This window comes from Hyperolius riggenbachi, chromosome 10 (assembly GCF_040937935.1).
Source record: "Hyperolius riggenbachi isolate aHypRig1 chromosome 10, aHypRig1.pri, whole genome shotgun sequence".
Lineage (NCBI taxonomy): Eukaryota > Metazoa > Chordata > Amphibia > Anura > Hyperoliidae > Hyperolius > Hyperolius riggenbachi.
This window is the reverse complement of record NC_090655.1, coordinates 192,579,693-192,603,807: the sequence shown is the minus strand read 5'-3', so window position 1 is coordinate 192,603,807 and position 24,115 is coordinate 192,579,693. Positions and strand designations below refer to the sequence as shown.

General features: G+C 42.1%; 1 protein-coding gene across 3 annotated transcripts in view; it reads left to right on the top strand.

Moving 5' to 3' along the window:
• The window catches only part of RASGEF1A (RasGEF domain family member 1A), a 588,936-nt gene that overhangs the window by 547,235 nt on the left and 17,586 nt on the right, over positions 1 to 24,115 (top strand). For all 3 annotated transcript variants that reach the window (XM_068255490.1, XM_068255489.1, XM_068255488.1), the window contains 5 exons: positions 5,868 to 6,047; positions 13,769 to 13,897; positions 20,597 to 20,734; positions 23,636 to 23,857; positions 23,994 to 24,068. In XM_068255490.1, coding sequence (XP_068111591.1) covers positions 5,874 to 6,047; positions 13,769 to 13,897; positions 20,597 to 20,734; positions 23,636 to 23,857; positions 23,994 to 24,068 — 738 coding nt within the window. In that variant the 5' untranslated portion in view covers positions 5,868 to 5,873. The remainder of the gene's footprint in view (positions 1 to 5,867; positions 6,048 to 13,768; positions 13,898 to 20,596; positions 20,735 to 23,635; positions 23,858 to 23,993; positions 24,069 to 24,115) is intronic.

Genomic DNA, 24,115 nt, shown 5'->3' with positions numbered 1-24,115 from the left:
CAGGAGATGGCTCAGGCTCCTCATTTAAACATAACATTTATCTGAATTGCTGTCTTGAGGATCTGAACTAAGTGATTGGCACAGCCCATTTGTCCTAATTTGCAATGATGAGTCTGCACTGCAGTGTTATAATGTTATGCAGCTGTACTATTGATTACCTTGAATGATTCATATTTATTAGCACAATAAATGATTTGGGAAGAATTTCGCTGCAGCCTTTATTCAGAAAGCCAGAGTTATGTCCTGAAACCCGGAAGCAGCAGTTCATTATTTACTCTCATGCTTCCAGACTAATGAAGAGTGAAATCTGCTTCCATTTAAGATGTGAATAGCAGCATCTTGCCTTGCTGGCTTACATGGATGGCATCTTAAAGGTGCAATGAAGCTATTAAAGCATACATATTCAGGAACTCTTACTCATGTACTCAGGAATTCTTTGGTCACATAGAATGTCTGATACAGCCTTAGTTGCTTGTTTTTTTTTTTTTAGACGTGTAACTAATGCCTGTGTTTTTTGATAATCAGAGACAGGTATTGTTGCCAACCTCTGGGGAATGACCAAAAAGGCTCTTTAATTTGTAAACATTGCTAAAGTCAAAATGGGCCATGTCGAGGCTTACTGAAATGTTAGCGAGATAGTGTTGGTGCACACACACGCACAATGTATTCCAGTTTAGAAAAATCTGAATAAATCATGTCCAAAGCAACAACTGGCCAATCTCTGGAAATAGAAAATGTGTACTACTGTGGCCCAAAGTCCTGTCCAGGTAGACCTCATCTTAACAGCATTGGTTTAGCACTGGGTAGTAGTAAGAAAACAGGTGGGAAAAAAAATCGTGAACCTTGTACACACAAGGAGGAATTTTTTTTAAAGCGACCAATAAATGACTCATCATTCAGATATTGTTAGAAAATTCAAGGCACAAACAGCTTTATTGAATGACCACAAAATAGTCCACGATGGTGCTCGGGTAGTTTGAACGACTGACATGACTGATCACTTCGACAGATAACCGCCCCCCGTCTGCTACAGCGATACGCACGATTTTTAAATGATGTGTGTGCAAAGTCTACAGACTACATCTATACTCTGCTTCATTTGTACCCCTGTCGGAGGCTTCGGAAGTCGTTTAGTGCCCTGAAGATGGGCTACTCCGTACTGTGCATGCAGAAGCACACTGTCTTGCACACTCGTGCATGCGAAGTACGGAGCCGCCCATTCCATGGCGGGAGATTTGAATGGGGGAGCCAGAGCTGGAATGCGGGGACTGTGAGAGAAACGGGGAGGCTCATTAGGACCCAGAGCCTTTCCTTTCCTTAGGTAAGTATCTGTTTTGTTTTTTAAATTCACCTCAGATTCTCTTTAACGATCCTATTGTTTAATAATCATTTGACATTTCTGTAGCAGTCTTCTGCCATCGTTCATAACGAAGAATCTGTCGGATAGATTGTGGAATGATAGTTCATCGGTTAGCTTAAAGGGATACTGTAGGGGGGTCAGGGGAAAATGAGTTGAACTTACCCGGGGCTTCTAATGGTCCCCCACAGGCATCCTGCGTTGGCACAGCCGCTCACCGATGCTCCGGCCCCGCCTCCAGTTCACTTCTGGAATTTCTGACTTTAAAGTCAGAAAACCACTGCGCCTGCGTTGCCGTGTCCTCGATCCCGCTGATGTCATCAAGAGCGCACAGCGCAGGCCCAGTATGGTCTGTGTCTGCGCAGTACACTCCTGGTGACATCAGCGGGATCGAGGACACAGCAACGCAAGCGCAGTGGTTTTCTGACTTTAAAGTCAGAAATTCCAGAAGTGAACTGGAGGTGGGGCCGGAGCCGGGGAGTGGCTGCGCGGGCACAGGGTGTCTGCGGGGGACCATTAGAAGCCCCGGGTAAGTTCAGCTCATTTTCCCCTGACCCCCCTACAGTATCCCTTTAACATGATTCTATCTTCTGGTGTGTAGCTTTGTACTTGTGCAGCAACAGAATAGTTGGTCCCCAAGCCAGATTTCCTCACATTCTTCCTCTCATCCTTTGTGCATTATTAAGATATTTGTGTTTAAAGTCTATTAACATGGAAGCACTGATAAGCCCCACTTGAAATGCGGTGAAGAACCTGATGGAAGCATTGGGAGTTAATCGTTTAGATCTAGTCTCCAGCAAGCACGTTTAATAACCCAGGAAATGTGAGATTCCATTGACAGAATTAAAGTGTCTGCCATAAAATGTAGCTTTATTGACTATGCAGCTCTGGGGATTTTTCCCAGTTAAAAGAAGTATGGTTGCAGGAATAAAGGATCATTTAAATATATTCATGTTCTTCAGCCTTGAAATTATGTGTATGAAAACCATATTTCTTTTATCATTAGAAGTGATGGGCAAAAAACCCTTCTGGCATGCAGATTTCTCCGGACCCGGCAAAGAGATAGAAACTGAGCCAGGTAAATCCTGCAGCTGCTGATCAATTCGTTGGCAGCTGGTTAATTAACTGGCAGCTGGTGGTTGTTATTGGCTCAATTTAATGACCTGTTTTGGAATATTGGAAGATGTGTATTGATGAAGCTGTTATCAGCCACAGCAGACTTCTGATTGGTATTTATTACAGGGACAGACCTCTCCTGTTGTATACAGATGTCTTCCTATAAATATAATTAACGCTGCTAAGATTTAGGATTCAGACCTCTATAAATGTCACGGGGGTTTTAGTTGGTAGAAACTGATGGCCACAGTTGCATGTCACTACTGGAATATACTTATTCTTTCTCATACCGGCCTCTATATTTCACTCCGTGTTTGTGGATGACAACCTGCTGGTGTGAACTGTAAATAGCAACAAGCCGTGGCGTTAACAACAAACCTGCTCCTGACCTTGGACTGTGAAAGCTATTTATTTCCTTACCGGATTGCATTCCTTTCTGTGATACTGCTGCTGAATAAGGCAGCTGAAATCCGCAAGTCTTTGCTGAAGAAGGGACTGCAACGCCAAGCTATGACAGATGTCAGAATCAATCAGAAGCTCTTTATCATCATGGAGTAGCGCTGCTACAACAATGGAGTCTGTACGAGTGGCGCTGCTACAGGAGGAGGAATGTGGGAGGACAAGGGAGTCTCAGACACAAGAATGTTATGTAGTGCTGAAAAAGTACAAGGAATTTGTGATGTGAGGACAACAATTATGGACAGCTCTTTGGGACATTCCATTCTGCAGAGCCTACTTGTGCCTTTTTTGCAATGTTTACTTAATAATAATAATCTACTAACCTGAACGAAAGAGTGCGTAGAGTGGCAGTCAGCGCTATTACTTTACAGCTTGGGGGTCCTAGGCCTGAATCCTACCACTACCAACATGGAGTTTACATGCACTTCCTGTGTTTGTATGAGCTTCCTGCAGGTGCTTCAGTCTCCTCCCACATTTCAGAATATACTGCCCAGTGTGCTTATTACACCTGAATGAGCATGTCTTGTTTTCTGAATGAAACAGGTCAATAACTTCTATACTTCAATAACTACTTTACATTGTTATTGCAATATTAAAAACACCGTTCACCTTCATTTGTAGAGCTGGGAGCACTGCAACCCAACATGTGGCCTTGCTGTGCCGTCTGTGCTGCCACTAGACTAACCAATTATAAATATGTCCAATATCAACCTGGCCCTGCATCATTTTTGGGAACTTACAGCTTACAGGAATGTGCAGCTCTTGTCCTGTCTAGTAACATGCTACTGTCCTGGCTTCACTTCTTATCAAAATGAAGATGCATCCACAGAGACCACCATTACTAACGTATCAGGAAGTAGCATTAGTAATTGGAGAAGGCTTTCCAATACCAGTCAGCTGGAAATCTTTGCAGAGACTATGAATTGAATGTATTGGATTGATGCCAGGTTCATAAAAAATGGTCATTTGGTATAAGGACCAAAACCAGTAGAAATGTAAAATGATACTTGTGAGGTACAGAATCTTAGCTATAGTTGGGTTACAGGTGCTGAACAGAGGTAAAAATATAATATATGAGAGCCCCTTAACATTTATGAAGTGACCGTGTCTGCACCACGGCAGCTTTTACTGTAAACTTGGAGCCTGGTGCAATTCCAAGGATAAAAAACCCTCTCACCTTATAAATTGGCCAAACATCACCCGTACTTTACGAGCTGATTCAGAAGCTAATGCAGGTCAGTTTGATGATTAATTTGCCTTACACTTTGAAGCAGGCATCTCAGTCATTAGGCTGCTGCTTTTAGGTGTATTGGCAGAATTGCTATTGCTTTTGGCAACCTTTCTTCAGCACCACACATTTACTTATTGCCAATGCAGCATTGAATGGAGCTTTCCCACTTACCACTAGGTAAGGTTGCCATATCAACATGACAAAACTTAAAGCGGATCCGAGTTGAAAAACTAACTATAACAAGTAACTTGTCTATATATCTGATCTAAAGTTTAGATGGTTTACACAGCAAATCAAGCTGCAAACAGTTTTAATAGAATATGATTATTTATTCCTGTGATACGACAGCAGCCATGTTGTTTGTAAACATTATACAGAGGCAGGCTTATCTGTATCTTGAGCCATCATTCTAATCCCCTCTCCTCCTCCCTCCTCCCCTGAAATCAAGGGCTAGTAACACCTCCCCCTCCTCCTGCCCAGACTAAGCTCCCATGAGCCTTTGCTACTGTCTGAAAGTGCCTTGGCTCTCTGAAAACATGTGGGCGTGGCTTTTTTAGTTTATAGGGAATTGGAGCATTAAAACAAAAACAAAAAAGTATTTGGCTTGAGGAATGCCCTATAAACAATAGGAAAGGAACACAATTATGCAATGTGTAAAAGTTCACCTCGGATCCACTTTAAGTGAAAAAAAAATTTGGGCCAAAAAGTTTGTTTTTGATAACATAAAATAGCCAAAAAAGAGACACCTGCCCACAGAGAAACACACAAAGAGACACATGCATACACGTATACATAAACACACACATATTCAAAAACATGCACATACTTTGTGCCAGATGCAGTATTATTTTCTAATGCGATATTTCTGGTGGGCAATTACTTTATAGTGTTTTATTCTTAATAGTTTTATGTTATAAGATTATTGTTGGATGAAGGAGTATGCTCTATTAGTTTCTGACAGTGGGATGATTTACACATTATTTTTGGCTTGGGTTTCGTTTGATAATCATATTTTTAGTGTTGGTGTATTAGATTGCTGTGGGGCTTTAGATTATGTTATAGTACCATTGCCAGTTATGGATTTTTCTTTTAATTGCTGCAGTATGAATTTTACAGGGTTTCTGCAATTTCTACAGTTTTTCTATGGATAAACATTTTGATGTTATTCCTGCTGATAGGGTGACTACTGGTACTTGATGTTTTTATGTGATCCCAGGTATTACATGATAACTTAATGAAACGACATTTTTTCAGATTATAATAGTGATATCTGGATTAATTTTTCAAATGCTATATTTCTAACCTTATGTGTTTTAACACATTGATGATGGTTAACTAATGAAATTTATTTTGTTTACAATATATTATTAATGCTGTTGGATGATTCACTTATAATCTTTTTTGGGGGTGAAAGTGGGACCTAAGAAAGTATTAACAATGGTACATTGCTTATTGGAGGTCATTTCATAGGAGGCTTGAGATATGGTAATTCATATAGTATTACTCTACGTATAGTAGGGTTCTTTTATTTTGCACGTTTGTTTAAGAAATAATAATGATTTCGTATTTATTAAACAATGTTGCTGTTTAGAGCAAGACACTCACATGGGTACATGCAATTACCGTACATATACAATAACAGTTAGATAGTTTTGCAGATTGCTGTGTCAGGAGTTTAATGCATTATGTTTTTTTATCTTCCAGGAAAGTATGCCACAGACACCAATATTTCCCAGCATGCTCGGCTCTGCCTGTAGTGGGCAGGTGCAGCCTGAAATGGGGGAGCAGTGTGGAGATCCAGTCTACCAAGATGGATGTTTGGTGTCTGGGTCCTTGGAAGCCTTGATTGAACGCCTTGTGCCCACAGTGGATTATTACCCTGACGTAAGTGAATTCTGTCCTTTCTGATCAGTCACTGGTATAAGATTGTTAGAAATAGGAGCTTGCCAGGTTTCGTTGTATTTTTACACCAAAGCCTACTCTAGAAAAATGTCTGTGAAATAAAACTGGTTGCCAAGACCCAAAACTTCCACTAAGCAATGTTGACTTTTATAGTTCAATTGCAGGTTGCCCAACAGTCCATACATTTATGGACAGTCCATAAAAATAACTTTTGCCCTGCCTGTTAAAAAAAGATAGTGTGTGCAAATGTCTTTTCTCGCAGACATTGGTATCAGGCATGGTGCAAGTAGGATGGAGGCAGCGTAAAGTAAGCAGTTTAACCCTTTCCATTCTACATGACTGTATTGGAGGCACCACAAGGGACAAATATGGCCTAATGGGAGATAAATAGGTGCTGAAACCATTTTCACCAGTACGCCGCTCAGAACCCATGTGTTCAGAATGTTTTAGATGGATACAGACACACAATTCTCTCGTGTGTTTTTTATTCGGTTTGCTACTGATAAAATCCAAATGCACCCTGCCACCAATTAATGAATTGAGACATGCTATTTGCTTGGAGTCTTAAGGTGTGTACACACCTGGGATTGGTGTCATCCCATCGAGGATCAGTACCCAATCCCCTTGGGTGACATCGCTGGGTCGGCCAGTACAGACGCGTATCAGCTATGTAGCTGACGACGAGTACTGTACCAATGGTGGGGGGGTGCGAAGGGATGGCGAAGAAGCGCGTACATGACATCACATGATAGGCGGGGGGGGGAGTGTCTTATAACAAGTTGGCCGCCAGTCGGTTGAGTAGATCCGCCAGGCAGATTGCTTGGGGGTCGGCAGTCGGGGCTGCTGTACACACGCTTGATCGAGGAGGTCATTATTAGCCACCTCAGCTGACTTTAGTCAAGTGTGTTTACGAGCCTTTAGAGGGGTGAAGCATATTACAAGTATCACTATTGTTATTGATTTAGCGCTGGTTGCTGAGGCTCCAGTCCATTATCTGTATACAAGGAATAGCAAGGGGAAATGATTGGTTGCACTGCATCATGTGATCAGCTCTACTGCTGATGACATTATGCATGCAGAGCAATGTTTGATCCTTCAGGGATGGACTGTAAATTTCCTAGTAAAATGCTGTAGATTACAACAAGGAAGTCACAGTCCTTCTCACAGCTCTTCATGAATTGGCCTCATCATATCTGCGCCTAGCTGCCACACACAAATGTAGAATATTTATATCTCATTTCCCCAGCAGTGTGCACAATGGATACTACATTCTATTTCCTAATGGCCCCTCATTTATATCCTATTTTCTGTATTGCTCTAAGCAAAATGTGCAGTCTCCGACCCCATCTAACAATTCCATACATGTCAAAGGTTATAGAAGCCTTTTCTCTGTGAAACAAGTATATTTGCCCACATGCTGTTATAAAGCTGTTCTGGAGTTTTCATCTGTCGGTTCTGTATCGCACGTGATTGATTATGTTGCTAGGAAACAGTTCTAAGTACTTAAGCTTTTTCCCATGTACTGCCACAATTAGCTTTGGTGCAGCGCTGAGCAATGCTATGTTATCTGCTATGTGGTGTAACATCTATTAGCACTGATAGATCATACTTGTGTTCAGCTCAACAGCCCTTAAAGCGGACCCCAACTTCATCTCAGCTGTAAAAGATAAGCAACAGCATAATAACCTTTAAATAAAAACATTTATTTGTTGCAGCTGATATAAATCCTGCAATAAATCTGCAGTGTTTCTACTTCTGGTTTCATGGAAGCAGACATATTGTTAATATCCTGTGCTTTCAAATGAGCTTATCTTCCGTGGCAATCAGCTGACACAGGGGAGAGATCAAATTACAACTTCTGATTAGACACAGATGAGAGGGAATTATACAGGCTAAACTCTCTAAGTACATACAATGTGCATTTCTCTATGTTTTCCTTCTGTCCTGTGCAAGAGTTCTGGTCCACTTTAAATACAGGATCTTCTCAAAAAATTAGCATATTGTGATAAAGTTAATTATTTTCTGTAATGTACTGATAAACATTAGACTTTCATATATTTTAGATTCATTACACACAACTGAAGTAGTTCAAGCCTTTTATTGTTTTAATATCGATGATTTTGGCATACAGCTCATGAAAACCCAAAATTCCTATCTCAAAAAATTAGCATATTTCATCCGACCAATAAAAGAAAAGTGTTTTTAAAACAAAAAAAGTCAACCTTCAAATAATTATGTTCAGCTATGCACTCAATACTTGGTCGGGAATCCTTTTGCAGAAATGACTGCTTCAATGTGCTTCAATGCAGCGGGGCATGGAGGCAATCAGCCTGTGGCACGGCTCAGGTGTTATGGAGGCCCAGGATGCTTCAATAGCGGCCTTAAGCTCATCCAGAGTGTTGGGACTTGCGTCTCTCAACTTTCTCTTCACAATATCCCACAGATTCTCTATGGGGTTCAGGTCAGGAGAGTTGGCAGGCCAATTTAGCACAGTAATACCATGGTCAGTAAACCATTTACCAGTGGTTTTGGCACTGGGAGCAGGTGCCAGGTCGCGCTGAAAAATGAAATCTTCATCTCCATAAAGCTTTTCAGCAGATGGAAGCATGAAGTGCTCCAATATCTCCCGATAGCTAGCTGCATTGACCCTGCCCTTGATAAAACACAGTGGACCAACACCAGCAGCTGACATGGCACCCCAGACCATCACTGACTGTGGGTACTTGACACTAGACTTCAGGCATTTTGGCATTTCCCTCTCCCCAGTCTTCCTCCAGACTCTGGCACCTTGATTTCCGAATGACATGTAAAAGTTGTTTTCATCAGAAAAAAGTACTTTGGACCACTGAGCAACAGTCCAGTGCTGCTTCTCTGTAGCCCAGGTCAGGCACCTCTGCCGCTGTTTCTGGTTCAAAAGTGGGTTCATGCTTCCATCTGCTGAAAAGCTTTATGGAGATGAAGATTTCATTTTTCAGCACGGCCTGGCACCTGCTCACAGTGCCAAAACCACTGGTAAATGGTTTACTGACCATGGTATTACTGTGCTTAATTGGCCTGCCAACTCTTCTGACCTGAACCCCATAGAGAATCTGTGGGATATTGTGAAGAGAGAGTTGAGAGACGCAAGACCCAACACTCTGGATGAGCTTAAGGCCACTTTTGAAGCATCCTGGGCCTCCATAACACCTGAGCAGTGCCATAGGCTGATTGCCTCCATCCATGCCACGCCGCATTGAAGCAGTCATTTCTGCAAAAGGATTCCCGACCAAGTATTGAGTGCATAACTGACCATAATTATTTGAAGGTTGACTTTTTTGTTTTAAAAACACTTTTCTTTTATTGGTCGGATGAAATATGCTAATTTTTTGAGATAGGAATTTTGGGTTTTCATGAGCTGTATGCCAAAATCATCAATATTAAAACAATAAAAGGCTTGAACTACTTCAGTTGTAGTGTAATGAATCTAAAATATATGAAAGTCTAATGTTTATCAGTACATTACAGAAAATAATGAACTTTATCACAATATGCTAATTTTTTTAGAAGATCCTGTACAGTCGTTGGAGAAAGGAAAAAGAAACAAGTTGTTAGCAACTGATTAATCAGTTTTTATTTGCTTATGTCTTGAAGAGATGTTTCCTTTTTTGAACAATACCAGTTGCCTGACAGTCCTGTTGATCTTTTTGGCTTCAGTAGTGTCTGAAACACACCCCTGAAACAATCTAAACCACTCAGACTTCAGTCAGAGCACCTGATCTGCATGCTTGGGCTGCGTTAGTGGGGCTTAAAGGGAGTCTGAAGTGAGAAGTACATGCAGGCTGCCATATTTATTTTCTTTTAAACAATACCAGTTAGCTGGCAGTCATGTACCTGAAACAAGCATGAAGCTAATCTTGACAGGTTTTTGTCAGAAGCATCATATCTGCATGGTTGTTCAGGGTCTGTGACTCATAGTATTAGAGGCAGAGGATCAGAAGGGCAGCCAGGCATTTGGTATTGTTTAAAAAAAATATGGCAGCTCCCATATTCCTCTCATTTCAGGTTCCCTTTAAACTATTACAGGAAATACATATTGCAGCCTCCATATCTCTCTCACTACAGGTTCACTTTTAACAAGGGATGTCCGCGTTACATTGTAAGTTGCAAACGTATCTATGTGCAGTTACAGACATTAGACTGTACTGCTATCAATATAGTCAGGCTGAAATCCAGCAGCTTATTGTTGTGTGTGCTTCTTTGAATTAGATCCTGCAGTTGTCGTCTGAAAAGTGTTGCTGACATCTCCTATGGTATGTTCTCTGACACCAAGCTGTGGCTACTGAAAGGTTCAGTTAGAGAAACCTCTTCCTCTCCGCGCTCTATATTTTCCTTACGAGATGGGGGGGGGGGGGGGATCTGAACTTACTCTCCCCCCCCCCCCTCCCCTTGCCTGCCTTGGTACACCCAAGTAAGTGGAGTTAGGCCTAGGACCCACTTGTAGTGCTTTTCTAAGCACTTGTGATTACATTGTTTTTCTAATGTACTGTTTTCTCAAAGGTGATATTTTCAAACCTCATAAGGTTAAATTATGCTGCCTGATAAATAGTGGGCGCTAGGCGCCCGCTATTTATCGGGCACCATAATTTAACCTCCTTGGCGCTAATCACGGCTTATACTATTGCTCCCTAGCACCATTTTTATAGGCACTAGTCCCTCACCATTTTTATCTGCTCCCCATGCAGTAACTATTGTTCCTGTTGGTGGTTTCAGCACGACAGACACTAAACAACGTTGTGGTCACCTTTCACCCACGATAACTGATCATCTCAATGGATAACGTAATGTCCGTATATCCTAATCCTAACATTTGTAAAGTGCTTTTCTCCTGTTGGACTCAAAGCGCGCAAGAGCTGCAGCCACTAAGGGCACGCTGAAGAGGCCACCCTGCAGTGTTAGGAAGTCTTGCCTGAATAGGTACTGACCCTAGCCAGGATTCAGTAGTACATAGTATTTGCCAAGGGTGGTTTTGCTGTACATTCTTACTAGATGAACTTCAACAAATGTCTGTCATGGCATTGATTGCTGTACATTGATATGGTGAATTCTTATTGGCTGCTGTTGGTGTTATTCTGCATATTAAAGTTGCTGCTTGCAATGACTGCATAAGGCAAAATGTGCTCCACCACAGTCGGCATTGAAGTCAGTGGGCCACTTGGGAGTTTTGTATTTCCCCGCAATACAGAAAATTGCAGGCAATAAAACATGACAGCGGACCACCGAAAAATCCAAAATTGCACAAAAAAATGTGGGAGCAAGTGTGACCCCTGCCTCAGTGTTGTCACTTAGTGCTTGTTATGTGTGCAGTATCACTGGAGCTATGCTCACACCTTCACTAACTGTCACCCTCACAGCAACAACAACAAAAACAGTTGGTCAATAGTAATCCTAAAACAATAGACCCTAATTTAGTGAGTTCAAGTGACACTTTTACTTACAATAATTTTTCACCCAGAACAATCCTTTTGGCAACAGTAATATAATGCTTGTACATAGCGTGACACTTGTGAGAAGAATGCCATGATGGAGCCAGTAAAGGCATAAAAGACCCCAGCCAAGTAACTGCAACACCTCTGTGGTATCTAGGCATAAAGATATCGTAGTAGCAAACATCCCCTTGATTGTGAGAAAAGAAGTGTTTTTCATGCTGAAAACATTGAGCAGCTTTTTAGTCAGAAAACCCATTTATGTCACTAGGGAGTGAGCAAAGCCAGGGCCTGTTACATTGACTGTGGGAAAAGCATTTTAAAGCAAACAAACTGGAAGCAAACACGGCGTGTGGTGAGGAGCCAAGACAAATTCAGACAGAAGTGTAGCAGAGACAGAGTGTGAGCTCATGCCAGCAAAGCTGCGTCCCACGCACTGACACTGACTGATCCCTCAGGGCAACTCGCAGGTACTGTGCAAACATTATTATTTCTACCCACAGTCCTTTATTCAAGCTCAAATCAAAGTTCACAAATTAGAAGTTAGACCTCTGATTTCATTCAAAAGCAGCTGCGTAACAATTCAATGCTGGAGCCTCTGATGAACAAATAGCTCCACAATCATGAACCTCTTCCCCATCTCTGTGCCTGTGCATCTTCCTGACTGACAGCTCAGCTCGTGCAAGAGAAGAGTGGCAATGGTGTCACTTCATCACAGGAACTATACCTCAGTCACAAGCTTAGGAACACACATTCACTTTTATACACATGTACATGGCAGTTAGATCATGGAGGTGGTGACATTCTCTGTCTGTGCTGCACAATGCATTCTCCATTCAGAGGAATACACTGGGTGATGGCTGCAGTTGGCTGAATCTTCACACTGTGGCTTTTCCAATGGCAAGCCCTGGTTAGTATTATGCATGAGCTGTATATAAGGCAGAGTTCTGTGATGCCTCAACAAGGAGTGTGGCTGAGGGCTAGGGATGATTAATGAGATGCAAATATTTCCAAGTTTATGCAAATTTTTCCAAACTTTTTTTTTTCTCCAATATATGCAGCTTCAAAATGAACCAATCAATTTAAGCCTGGGTTGAAATCGATTGGTCCAATTTCAAACTGCATATATTTGCATATAAGTTTGCATAAACTGGGAAATATCTGCATCTCATTGATCATCCCTAGTGAGGGCCTGAAGGAGTGATCAGGAAAGGATAGGCAAGGTAAGTAAAGACTCATTTACAAAAAAATTTTTGTAAATTTGGCGCTTCTTTTCACACATTTTTTTCAATTAAGAAACTGCCTCTTTACCGCTGGGAAAACAAGCGTTAGGACTTTTAGAGAGACTGCTTGCCACAGCTTATTATAATGCTTGATAGACCTGTATATTAGAGCTGTACTTACCACGCAGTAAAAAGAGGTGTTTCATATACACCATATTTGCCTTGAGTGTACACAATATTTGCCTTGCTTAGCGGTTTTCTAGCAATCATATGCGTTACTGCCTGCACCCATATTGTGTTCCATCCAATGGTAAAACACCATGTGAATACTGGGATGAAACAGTATAGTTGCGATGTTGAACGTAGCGGAGGCAGGCTGCCACTTCAATTGTCCCTTAGTGATGGTCATGTCTAGGAGAACTCATGGAGAAGCATGTGACCAGTTTGGTCAGGTGATAGATATGCAAGTCTCTGATTTGCTAGTCCTGATCATGTGTATAAAGCAGGATGTGATCATAGCAAATCAGAGGTTTGCAAATCTATCAGCTGATCAAACAAACACATGCTTCTCTGTGAGTTCTTCTAGACATGACCATCACTAGCACCCATTGTTTGTGTGAATGAGGGCTCAAACCCACTAGCAGCTTTTTGTAAGCGCTAGTGATTTGAAAAAGCTCTTGCTAATGCAATGCTATGGGTTTTTTTTTATAAAATCACATCGCTCAAGCGGGATCACACCCATAGCATTACATTAGCAAGAGATTTTAAAATCACAAAGAGCTCAGAAAAGCGCTCTTAGTGGGTTCCTGGCCTGAGACATACATGCTACCACTGGTACCTTTAGGCAGCTGCATTGTGCAGGGTGTTTTTTTTAGTTTTTTTTTTATTTGTATTCATTTAGGCGTACATTATGTTGTCATCTTGAGATTTTAGGCATTTTCATAAATGATCATGACTAAACCAGAGAATTTTTGTATACAGTGTATTTTACTTTGTCCCTTCTGCTTATTTCTCATAGAGAACCTATATATTTACCTTCCTGCTGAGCTCACGTGTCTTCATCCACCCTCATGAGATCCTAGCGAAAGTGGGGCAGATCTGCATCAAGCAGAAACAACAGCTGGAAGCTGGCACAGAGGCTGACAAGGTAAGGCGTCCTGAGGGGTAACAATGCAAGGAAACAGCTTCCCTAGAGACCTACTGTGCCTCACCGGAGGGCTTGTGTAACATCTGGGTTAAAATATACAATAAACCTCCAGAACAGATATTGTTGGAACAAGTACCTGTGGTTTATCATTTTAATAGTATATTAAAAACTTCTTACTTGAAATAAGTAAATGAGTTTACTGAGGGGAAAATTCCCTTGACGTGTCTTGACCCCCTCAATTTGTTTGTTTGTTTCTTAAAAAAAGAAATATTTTAAGTATGAAGATTAAATGTAAATGGTATAATACCTCCAAAGATGGCCATATTGCTTTGTGTAGTCGGAGGAGCAATGAGGTGCTGTGGTCAGTAGCTGTTGCAAGCTTTTGGTTCATCACATGAAGCTGAGCGCACAATAATGTCTGTAGGTTATTTTTGTACTATGAACATAGCTATTTGCATTCATACCCCAGAGAGACGCTAAATCCCAAATATAACAGTGTGTATGAGAAATGTCTTCAGATAGGTCTTGCCAAAAGGTGTCTGCTGCTTAGAATACTTGCCTGCTACTTACACAGGTGATAGCCCACACCCAACAGTGGGGGGCTCACCAAATGGAAGGACACTAGTGACCAGGGCTAGCTGCGCAGATCGGAAGTTTAACCTTATCACATACGAACACTTTGTTTCTGAGCTCCAGCCTCCAGCACAATCACCTCAGACAAATTGAAGCCTCCATAGTGTAAAAACTTCTCAACTATTTATTTCCATAACAGATTCTAATAAAACCAGCACACTCAGAATACAGATACACGCTTGAGCTACAAATGGGCTCTTATAGGCTTATGGATCCCGTGGCTAAGAACCATCCCTCTCTCCACTCTGACGCCAAGCTCCACCCAATCCACATGCAGTATCTCAGATCTCTGGTACACGTACTAGATTTAGTCACCACTTCCAGACCATCCAACTGGTTTCCTCATTCAGACTCACCAGTAGCTTGGTCCCGTGGTGGTACTAGCAGGGTATAAACCCTCAATTCCTCCCCCCGCCTGGTTAACCTCCTGCATGCCACTCTACAGGTACCCAACCTAAGGAGAGACTTTGCTTATTTTTGCAGGACCTATCTGAGAACTGAAAGCACAGACTATTTCCAGTATGCGATATTGTTTATATAGTTGAAATGGAGGCGCAGCACCTGCACTATTGCTAGCACCTGGTAGTTCTATTTGTTATGTTATTAGTTTCGACTAAGCGCAGCATTGATTATAGTGAGAAATTTCTTGCCTGCCAGCTGATTTGTAATGCCGTCCGGCCACAAATAGCTGACACCACAATCAGATGTGTATGACACCACAATCAGATGTGTGCCCTGCTCTCTGCCCTCTATAAGCTGAGACACAGCCAGGGCAAAGCCCATCCCCAGTATAGTGGGTAGCACATACTGCGAGTGTAGAGTGTGCAGGGATTAGGCCTCTTACACTCTACATGCGATTCTGATTTTTTTATACGTCCAATTTTTTATTTAGATTAAAAATCACAACAGCATGCAGTACGTTTTTTAATTGGAATCAAAAATCAGATCAGATAAAAAAAAAACCGGAATCACATGTAGTGTGCAAGACGCCTTACAGATATAAGTCGAATCTGGCTTTTTAAAAAATCAACGCAGTCATTCTTTATTAAATGTGTAACTGGATTAAATGGTGATATTTTTTTTCCCTATGTTCATGTGCATTTCATCTGTGTGTGCGTGTTCTGAAGTCTGTTCATTAATGTGCAGTGAAAGCAATATATTGTACATCAGTTTTTAATGAAGTTTTGTTCCATGTGCTGCTAATTCTTTTGTCAGAGTTTTTGGGCTGGAACCATTGTGACATTTCTCAGTCTGTACTGGGTGGAGTAAATACTATAGGCTAGGGATTAGGTCTGGCAGGGGTCACAGCTCTCTTCTCTGTAGCTGTTCTGTTCACAGCAAGCTCTGAGTTTATAATCAGCATGTTTAGCTTGCATTAAATCACATGGAATGAAGGCTGTCCCCTGGCGCAATGCCCAGGACAACAGAGTCACACAAACAGTGGCAGAGTTCCCCCTGTCATCTAAATGGCACACGAGTGAATGATACGGGTCAATGATACGGGTCACATGCTGCCGTGATAAGCCATTGCCTATGATGCAGTAAGACTGTATGAGTAATTTCAGCCTGCCACCTTATCCTGTCTCTCAGCATTGGCTGGCCATCATGAACTGTTGTACATTTCCGCCTTTCTCTTTTTTTGTGGTCTTCTGGCTTTCCATTTCATTCTCATGTGGGCTTTCCTCAGACTTTCCATAGCGTGGAGGTGAGAGTTGGTGCAGGTTTCCCATACAGCGGTGTTTTGTGATGTGACATATAATGTGATGGGGGTGGTCCAGGAGAGGTAGCATAGAAGGACGCTGGCCTTCCACAGGAAGCAGCAGTCTAAATCTATTTCTGCCCCCACACACCACTTCCTAAAGCCTGCACTGTGATGCAGCAAGTCGCTCTCACTGTCTGCATGCTCTTCTTAGTCACTGTAGACATAACCTGCTTTTACAAATGTACATTATTCATTAGCTACATGTTGATGTTCATTTCAGCTGCAAAATTCATCTGCTTTTCTTTTTTTTCTTTTCTTTTACACTTTTGGGCACCTTAAAGAGAACCAGAGATGAAGCAACCTCATGTATTTTACCTTATAAATCAGTGGGAACATGACAGTAAACACCTAATCTGCTCTTTGTTACATTGTTCTCTGTTTAATTTGCCTGTTATCACCTCTAAGATAAGAATCCCGACTAAGCAGTCGGTCTGGCTTTGCTACAGAATAATTATAGCTGAGACTGTGTTCTTTGCTGTCTTCAAGTCCAAGCCTGCCCCCTGCTGGCTTTGCTCAGGAATCATTATAGCTGAGTCATTATAGCAAAGCCAGAATCAATGCTCAGTCCGGGATTCTTATCTCAGCTAGATAACAGACACTTTTAGCAGTGAGGATGGAACAGAGAGCATGGTAAATGTTTTCTCTAATGTTCCCACTGATTTCTATGGTAAAATACACAAGGGTGCTTCGTCTCTGGTTCACTTTAAACATAACTCTAAGGGCCTGAGCCCACTAACGCAGTTGTGTGCAGTTGTGTCCGCTTTTCAGCATCTGTAACATTAATTTGTTGCTGAAAAGCGGACACAACTGCGCACAACTGCGTTAGTGGGCTCAGGCCCTAATGCCAGACGCTGATACTCAGTCGTAGAGCTTGTTTTGTTGTCAGTCTTTCACCACTTTAATTAGCCGATAGAAATAATTTACTTTAAAGCATGTGGCCAGGAGCCCCTTGACCAGCCATCTTCTGCAGGTGACTTGCAGAGCTGCAGTCTCCTATGAAAGTTGTGTCTGTGCATCATCTCTATTCAGTTTGAACAACATGATGATGCTTAACCAATATTTGGCCAGTTGAATCAAGGAGGACTGTGCATAGACCCTTGGTTAACTCTTCCAACTAGGCTGCTTCAGGTCATGAGACCAAATTGTTGTAGCAGGATTTTTAGGGACAGAAGCCTGAGACTTATAAAAAGTTTGGCGCTGTGCTAAGTTCTGAGATGTTCTCTTTAGAGCCTTTCCTGGACTTGGGCTCTTGGTGTTTGTACTACCTTGGCCTAATACTCTGTTCATATATAGCTCCTGATCAGAGTCTTCAGCTGAAGGTGTGTGCTAGAAATATTGAATATTGCCAGGCTAGCTCTTAAAACGCCTCTTTTAAAATGACAAATTATAATTCATGGTGACAGTGCTGTGACACCACCCCTGTTAACGGCTGAAAACAAATGGTGTTGACATTAGTGTAGTGTGATATATGACACACACACACAGTATACACACGCACAGCACAGACCTGTGACTCATATGCTCTATTCCTCCCTCTGCACTTATGAAGCAGACCTGTCACAAACCCATCTACAGGCATTGCCCACCCTGTGCATGGCTAACACCACAGATCTGGAATATGAGGCACAACTCTATCTGTTCTGGTACAAGTTACATTATAGGAAATCCAGCACTCAGAAAATAATGTCCTCACTAATTTGGCTGCAGCAGAGTTATTGCTACAGTGATACAGCAGAGATAAGGCCTGTGTATTCACAATGCTAGTTACATTCACTGAGCTTTGTATTAGGATACTTGCATATACTTTTTTAATCAGGCAATCATGTGGCAACTGAGCAGTGCATAAAATCATTCAAATACATGCCAAGCGCTTAAAGAGGCACTGTAGCGGCATTGTAGAGTGCAGTAAATCATTCAGAATACCCACTTTTATGGTCATTTTCCAGGTTTCAGCATCAGAAACACTTAGGCCTCGATTCATAAAGCATTCCCGCATTCGGAAATGCTGAAAACGGCTCACTTTACCGACCACACAGCAAAATCTGTATTCATAAAGGCTTTTTCCGCATGAAAAGCCGACATTCGCGAGCAGAGTAATGAATTATCATAGCAAAAGTAACAAATGTCAATTCATAAAGATTAGAGGTAGCGGTATGCGGACGGGTATTACCGCTACCTCTGATGTGGCGAGAAGCGTGCGGAATCCGTTGCAGTGAATGGGACAGACCTCCCAAGCAGCTGCAGAGAGAACACCGCACGGAGGGATTCCGCCTGCTTCTCCTGTTTCCGCATGTCTCCCGACAGCCTTACGCCTGCCTACAGCGGAATATCTCCGCACGCCTGTCACAACTAGCTACATTTTTATGAATTACCACCCTGAAGGCGGAAATACTGACAGCGGTGTTTCCCCGCTCGACGTTACCTTCCCGACAGCACTTTTATGAATCGAGGCCTTAGTTCCACAAAATCCTCTTTCAGCTAGCGGTCATACACAAAGTGGGGGGAAATGTGATCTCGGTGATTCTAGCCATGACATGATTACTGTGGATAGACAGGATGGTTGGAGTACTAGCAATTGGGACATGCTAGGAGATCTCACCTTAATTCATATTCCCAGGGATCTGTCAAGACAGGAAATGAGAATTTGACGCAATTTATGAATGTCCAGCAGATGTTATAACCTTTTCTGAGATTTTGATAATACTCTTATTCCTGTCTGTGTCCCCACTGGAAAGATTACCCTTGTGTCTCGCGCTTAATTGACACTGTCACTGACAATACACGAGGGGGTAATCTCCTTAGCTGAAACTCAGACAGCAGTAAAAGTTTGACTCTTGTACAGGGTCTCCCTACTCCAGTCTCTAAGGGGCCAACAATCCTGTTTGAGATGGGTACAGTAATTCTGTTGGCTATACCACACCGCACTATACTCATTGTTATCTATTAATTAGCATTGTTCTGAAAATGTGTGAAGATCCAGAAATGTAAAGACTAGAGGTCTACTTTAAAGGATACCTCAAGTGAGAGGGATATAGAGGTGGCCATATTTATTTCCTTTCAAACAATGTCAGTTTCCTGGCAGTCCTGCTGATCTTTCATGCACCAGTAGCGTCTGAATCTCATACCTGAAGGCTAATGGCTGACAATATTAGAGGCAGAGGAGCAGCAGGCCAGCTAGGCAATGTGCATTGTTTAAAGGGATACTGTAGGGGGTCGGGGGAAAATGAGTTGAACTTACCCGGGGCTTCTAACGGTCCCCCGCAGACATCCTGTGTTGGCGCAGCCACTCACCGATGCTCCGGCCCCGCCTCCGGTTTACTTCTGGAATTTCAGACTTTAAAGTCTAAAAACCACTGCGCCTGCATTGCCGTGTCCTCGCACCCGCTGATGTCATCAAGAGCGCACAGCGCAGGCCCAGTATGGTCTGTGTCTGCGCAGTACACTCCTGGTGACATCAGCGGGAGTGAGGACATGGCAACGCAGGCGCAGTGGTTTTCAGACTTTAAAGTCAGAAATTCCAGAAGTGAACTGGAGGCGGGGCCGGAGCATCGGTGAGCGGCTGCGCCAACACAGGATGTCTGCGGGGGACCATTAGAAGCCCCGGGTAAGTTCAACTCATTTTCCCCTGACCCCCCCTACAGTATCCCTTTAAAAGGAAAGAAATATGTCAGCCTCCATATTCCTTTACTTCAGATGTGCTTTAAGGGCACACACTCACCTGCATATAGTTATATGTTAATAGAGAGCGCATGATCTGTCTACATTCATATAGTCAGGAATGCAGACTGGACCTAAACAAAGGTATTGGGAAGCATCTTTCATTCTTGCCTCTTTGATTGTGGACTCCCATACACAGCAAATAATGAAATCAATTACACTGAGGCAGGGAACAAAGCTATAATCACTGCAATATTGTGTCCTGATCACACCAGATCTGTGGGAATGTGGGAAATGCAGCAAAAGGAATGTGTTCAGATTCTCATATCATCTGCTTGCTGGAAAGAAGAGACAAAATCATCTGGCAATATAACATGATACCAGTGCTTAATGTCTGGCTGTCTAAACATGGTTCACAGGAAAATAACAGGGTTGCCTCCTTTCAGTAATTAGTACATCACTGAACATTATTATAGGCCTGTGTTAATGCATACATGACTGAACATTATTACAGGCCTTTGCTAATGCATGTATCTCTGAACGTTATTATAGACCTGTCTAATGGCATGTATCACCGATCCGACATTATAGGCCTGTGTTACAATATGTACTCCAACTTCCCTGATCTACTTGTTTTCTATCCACAGGCTAAGCTGAAGTCTTTTGCTGCTAAGATTATCCAGCTGCTGAGAGAATGGACAGAAACCTTCCCCTTCGACTTTCAGGATGAGAGGGCCAGGAAAGAGCTGAAGGAGATAGCACAAAGGATAACGCAGTGTGATGAGGTGAGAGGCGCTAGAACTACGGCTATCCTAGGCTGGTCCTTCTGCTTTGTAATGCTGTGGTGTCTGTCTGCTGTTTTCATCCTCTCTGTACGAGTCCCCATGTGAGAAGTATCTGACTATAGAACAGCCAGTCTACATCTCCTTTACCTTCTACTAAGAACGTGGTTCACAGGCGCCAAAGTGAAACATGATTAAAAACAGTTTAAGGAGAATAACTCAATAGTAAGGTTAACAACTATTATGTTATTGATCCAAATGAATAAAACTCATAGATTGCAACGCTTTTCTCAGCACTAAGTTCCTGCTTCTTCAGGCATATAAAGAGAATAAAATCTCCAATGAGCCGTAGTAGAGCCTAGCGCCTTTTCCTACTACTAGGCCAGGTTAGAGCTTGTAGAGAAGAAATAGAAACACTCCATACAAGCCCATAATGATTTAAGTGACCTTACTGATGCATTTCGCGGCACTAAGTTCCTGCTTCTTCAGGCATGTAAAGAGAGTCAAATCTTAAATAAGCCGTAGTAGAGCCTAGCGCCTTTACCTACTACTAGGCCAGGTTAGAGCTTGTAGAGAAGACACTGAAACACTCTATACAAGCCCATAATGCTTTAAGTGACCTTATTGAATAAACCAAATTTAGTGATTAGTGATGTTAAATGAACTTCCTGACGATTTTGACTGGCCCAATTCCAAGGTGCATACAATTTTTATTAAATTTTCATGTAAGCCGACATAATTTCCATCTTGTTGACCATCTGTAGTGTTAATCTATAACAGCCAATTAGCAACTTAAATCTGATTGGGTGGCAACACTTTCATTTCATTGCTTCTTGCACTGCCTTCCCATTTCATAGTGGCAACCACTTCCTGTGTAGGACTCCAAGATTTCTCTAGGGCTGACCACGCTCTCTGGTACTCCCTCCCTTATTTCAGCAGACTTGTTGCTACCGGTAATATACAGACAAACTCACCTACCTATCTTCCCATGTCTTTTAACCACCACTAAATAGCCACAGTTCCATTGCTTCTACCTGTAGTATTTTGTGTTCTCTCACCACATAGTTTACTCTTGATTGAGTTCACTTCTCCACTCGCATCATAGTTGGTGCTTGTTTTGTATGCAGGTTTGTAGTATAGTGGTGCTTGATAAATAAAATAGCCTGGCGTACAGTTCACTAAATGCAGCACTGAGATAGTTAACCCACTGGATTTGTTTTAATGGCTTTAATGTAAAACAGCAAGGATGGCAGCAGCAAGTTAGCTGCTCGATCATCGGAGAAATGAAAGCACTGCACAGCTTCAGATGAGAAAGACAGATAATTTCACGCAATTAGTCTCTATTTCATTTATCATCCTCTCTTCCTGCTGCCAGCACGAGCCAAGACATAAGAAACCGGCTTTTGTTATCTGTTCCAGAGCTGATACACAGTGAATGCTGCTCCTGGACATCATCACTGTGCCATCTGCCCTCAGCAGTGATCCAGCCGCAAAACATAATGCACACACGCTGCTAATAAACAATACGTTCATTTGTATGCAGAAGCTTATTGCCTTCATTTAACAAACAATACAATTCAGGACCATTTTATACAGCTAGCCATGGACTGTATTTTCAAGCTCCCTACACAGACAGTTTTTCTACTCAAGCCAAGCATATAGTGACTAGACGGCTGCTGGTAAACAACATCTCCCAGCATGCCCTACCAAGAGCCCTGAGGTGACTGCAAATGTGAGCAAAGGTGTTGGTTTGTCCTCCCTAAAAAATAACCTACATTTGTCACTGAAATAACTAAAAACTGACAAATAGGGAATAAAGAATGATTGGTACTAATTCCTTTAGCAAGACACATAAAAATGGCACACTAGAAAAATGATGGGAACTGCTACACCACAATCTTTAGTTTTTCCTCTTCTCTTTAACGGACACCTGAAGTGAGAGGGATGTGGAGGCTGCCATATTTATTTCCTAAAATTCCTACTACACAATGCAAATTGCCTGTCTGTCCTGCTGACCCTCTGCTTCTAATGAACTAGCATCCAGATCAGATGTTTCTGACTGAAGTCTGACTTGATTAGCTACATGCTTGTTTCAGCTGTGTGACTCATTTACTACAGATTCCAGAAAGATCAGCTGGATGCCAGGCAACTGGCATTGTTTAAAAGAAATATATACGGCAGCCTCCATTGAAAGTACCAAAAGGTAAGGGAAAAAGTACTATTACTTGAAGTGAGAGGGCTTGCTGGCGGTGGAAAAGGTATTGTATTGACAATGTATGAAAATACCACCTAGGAGACAACTCAGGAGAGATGAGAATTCTGCATTTGTTAACAGCTAGCTTAGCTCACCTGTCCAGAGCATATTGCTTCAGCTCTCTGAGGAATGAAGGGTGCCTTCCACAGGATGCATGTTTCACTTATTTATGGAAATTAATTAAAATCTCATAAAAGCCTCTTCAGAATGGTTCAGTGTTTTGCTCTAAGGCACTCTTGGTTGCTTTTAGCTGTGTGTTGCGGGTTATTATCCTTTAGGGGATTCATGACCTGCGACTGACACATAGCCTGGACAGTATGCTTCTCTCCAGAATGTCCCAGTAATTTAATTGTTCCCTGCACAGACATAAGGCATGCCAGACACTGCAAAGCAGTCACAAAACATAGCCAACCCTCCATGTTTCACAGTAGGTATGATGTTCTTTTCTATGAAAGCTTATTTTTTTTTGTCTTTGTATATAGAGCTGTGAAAAGAATCTCAATTAAATGATGGCAACATCAGTTTAAATTTAGCCTGAGTTTGCATTTGAATCTGTGTGAAAGAAATATTTATTTTCAGAGTTAATTGTTTACGAGTGGTGCTCATGCATGTGCAGTAAAGGTAACACGATTTTGTACCTCTGCTTCTAGGAGAATGCTACAATTAAGAAGAGTATCAGTCAGATGATGCAGAATGTGCTACTCGCCCTGTCCACGAGAGGGCAGTACCAGGAGATCCGAGAGAAAATCCGCCAGCCAGTCACTGATAAAGGAACCATTCTCAAAGCTAAGCCTCAGTCCTCGCAGAAGGATATCTTAAGTGTGTGTGGAGATCCCCTCGTCTTAGCCCAGCAGCTCACGACAATCGAACTGGTGAGTTTCCTACCAGATAGAGGGAGAGAATTTGGTGGATCTCATGCAAAAGCTTATCATACACATCATGTTCTGTGTATGAAAAGAATTGAAACTATTCTTATGCATTGTAAATATGTGAAATTTCCATTTTTAGGAACGCTTAGGAAGTATTTATCCTGAGGATCTCATGCAGATTATAAGTCACATGGATTCCTTGGATAACCACAAGGTAGGATGCTGACCTAAGCAATGTTAATGTTGTAGTAGCGTTGTTAC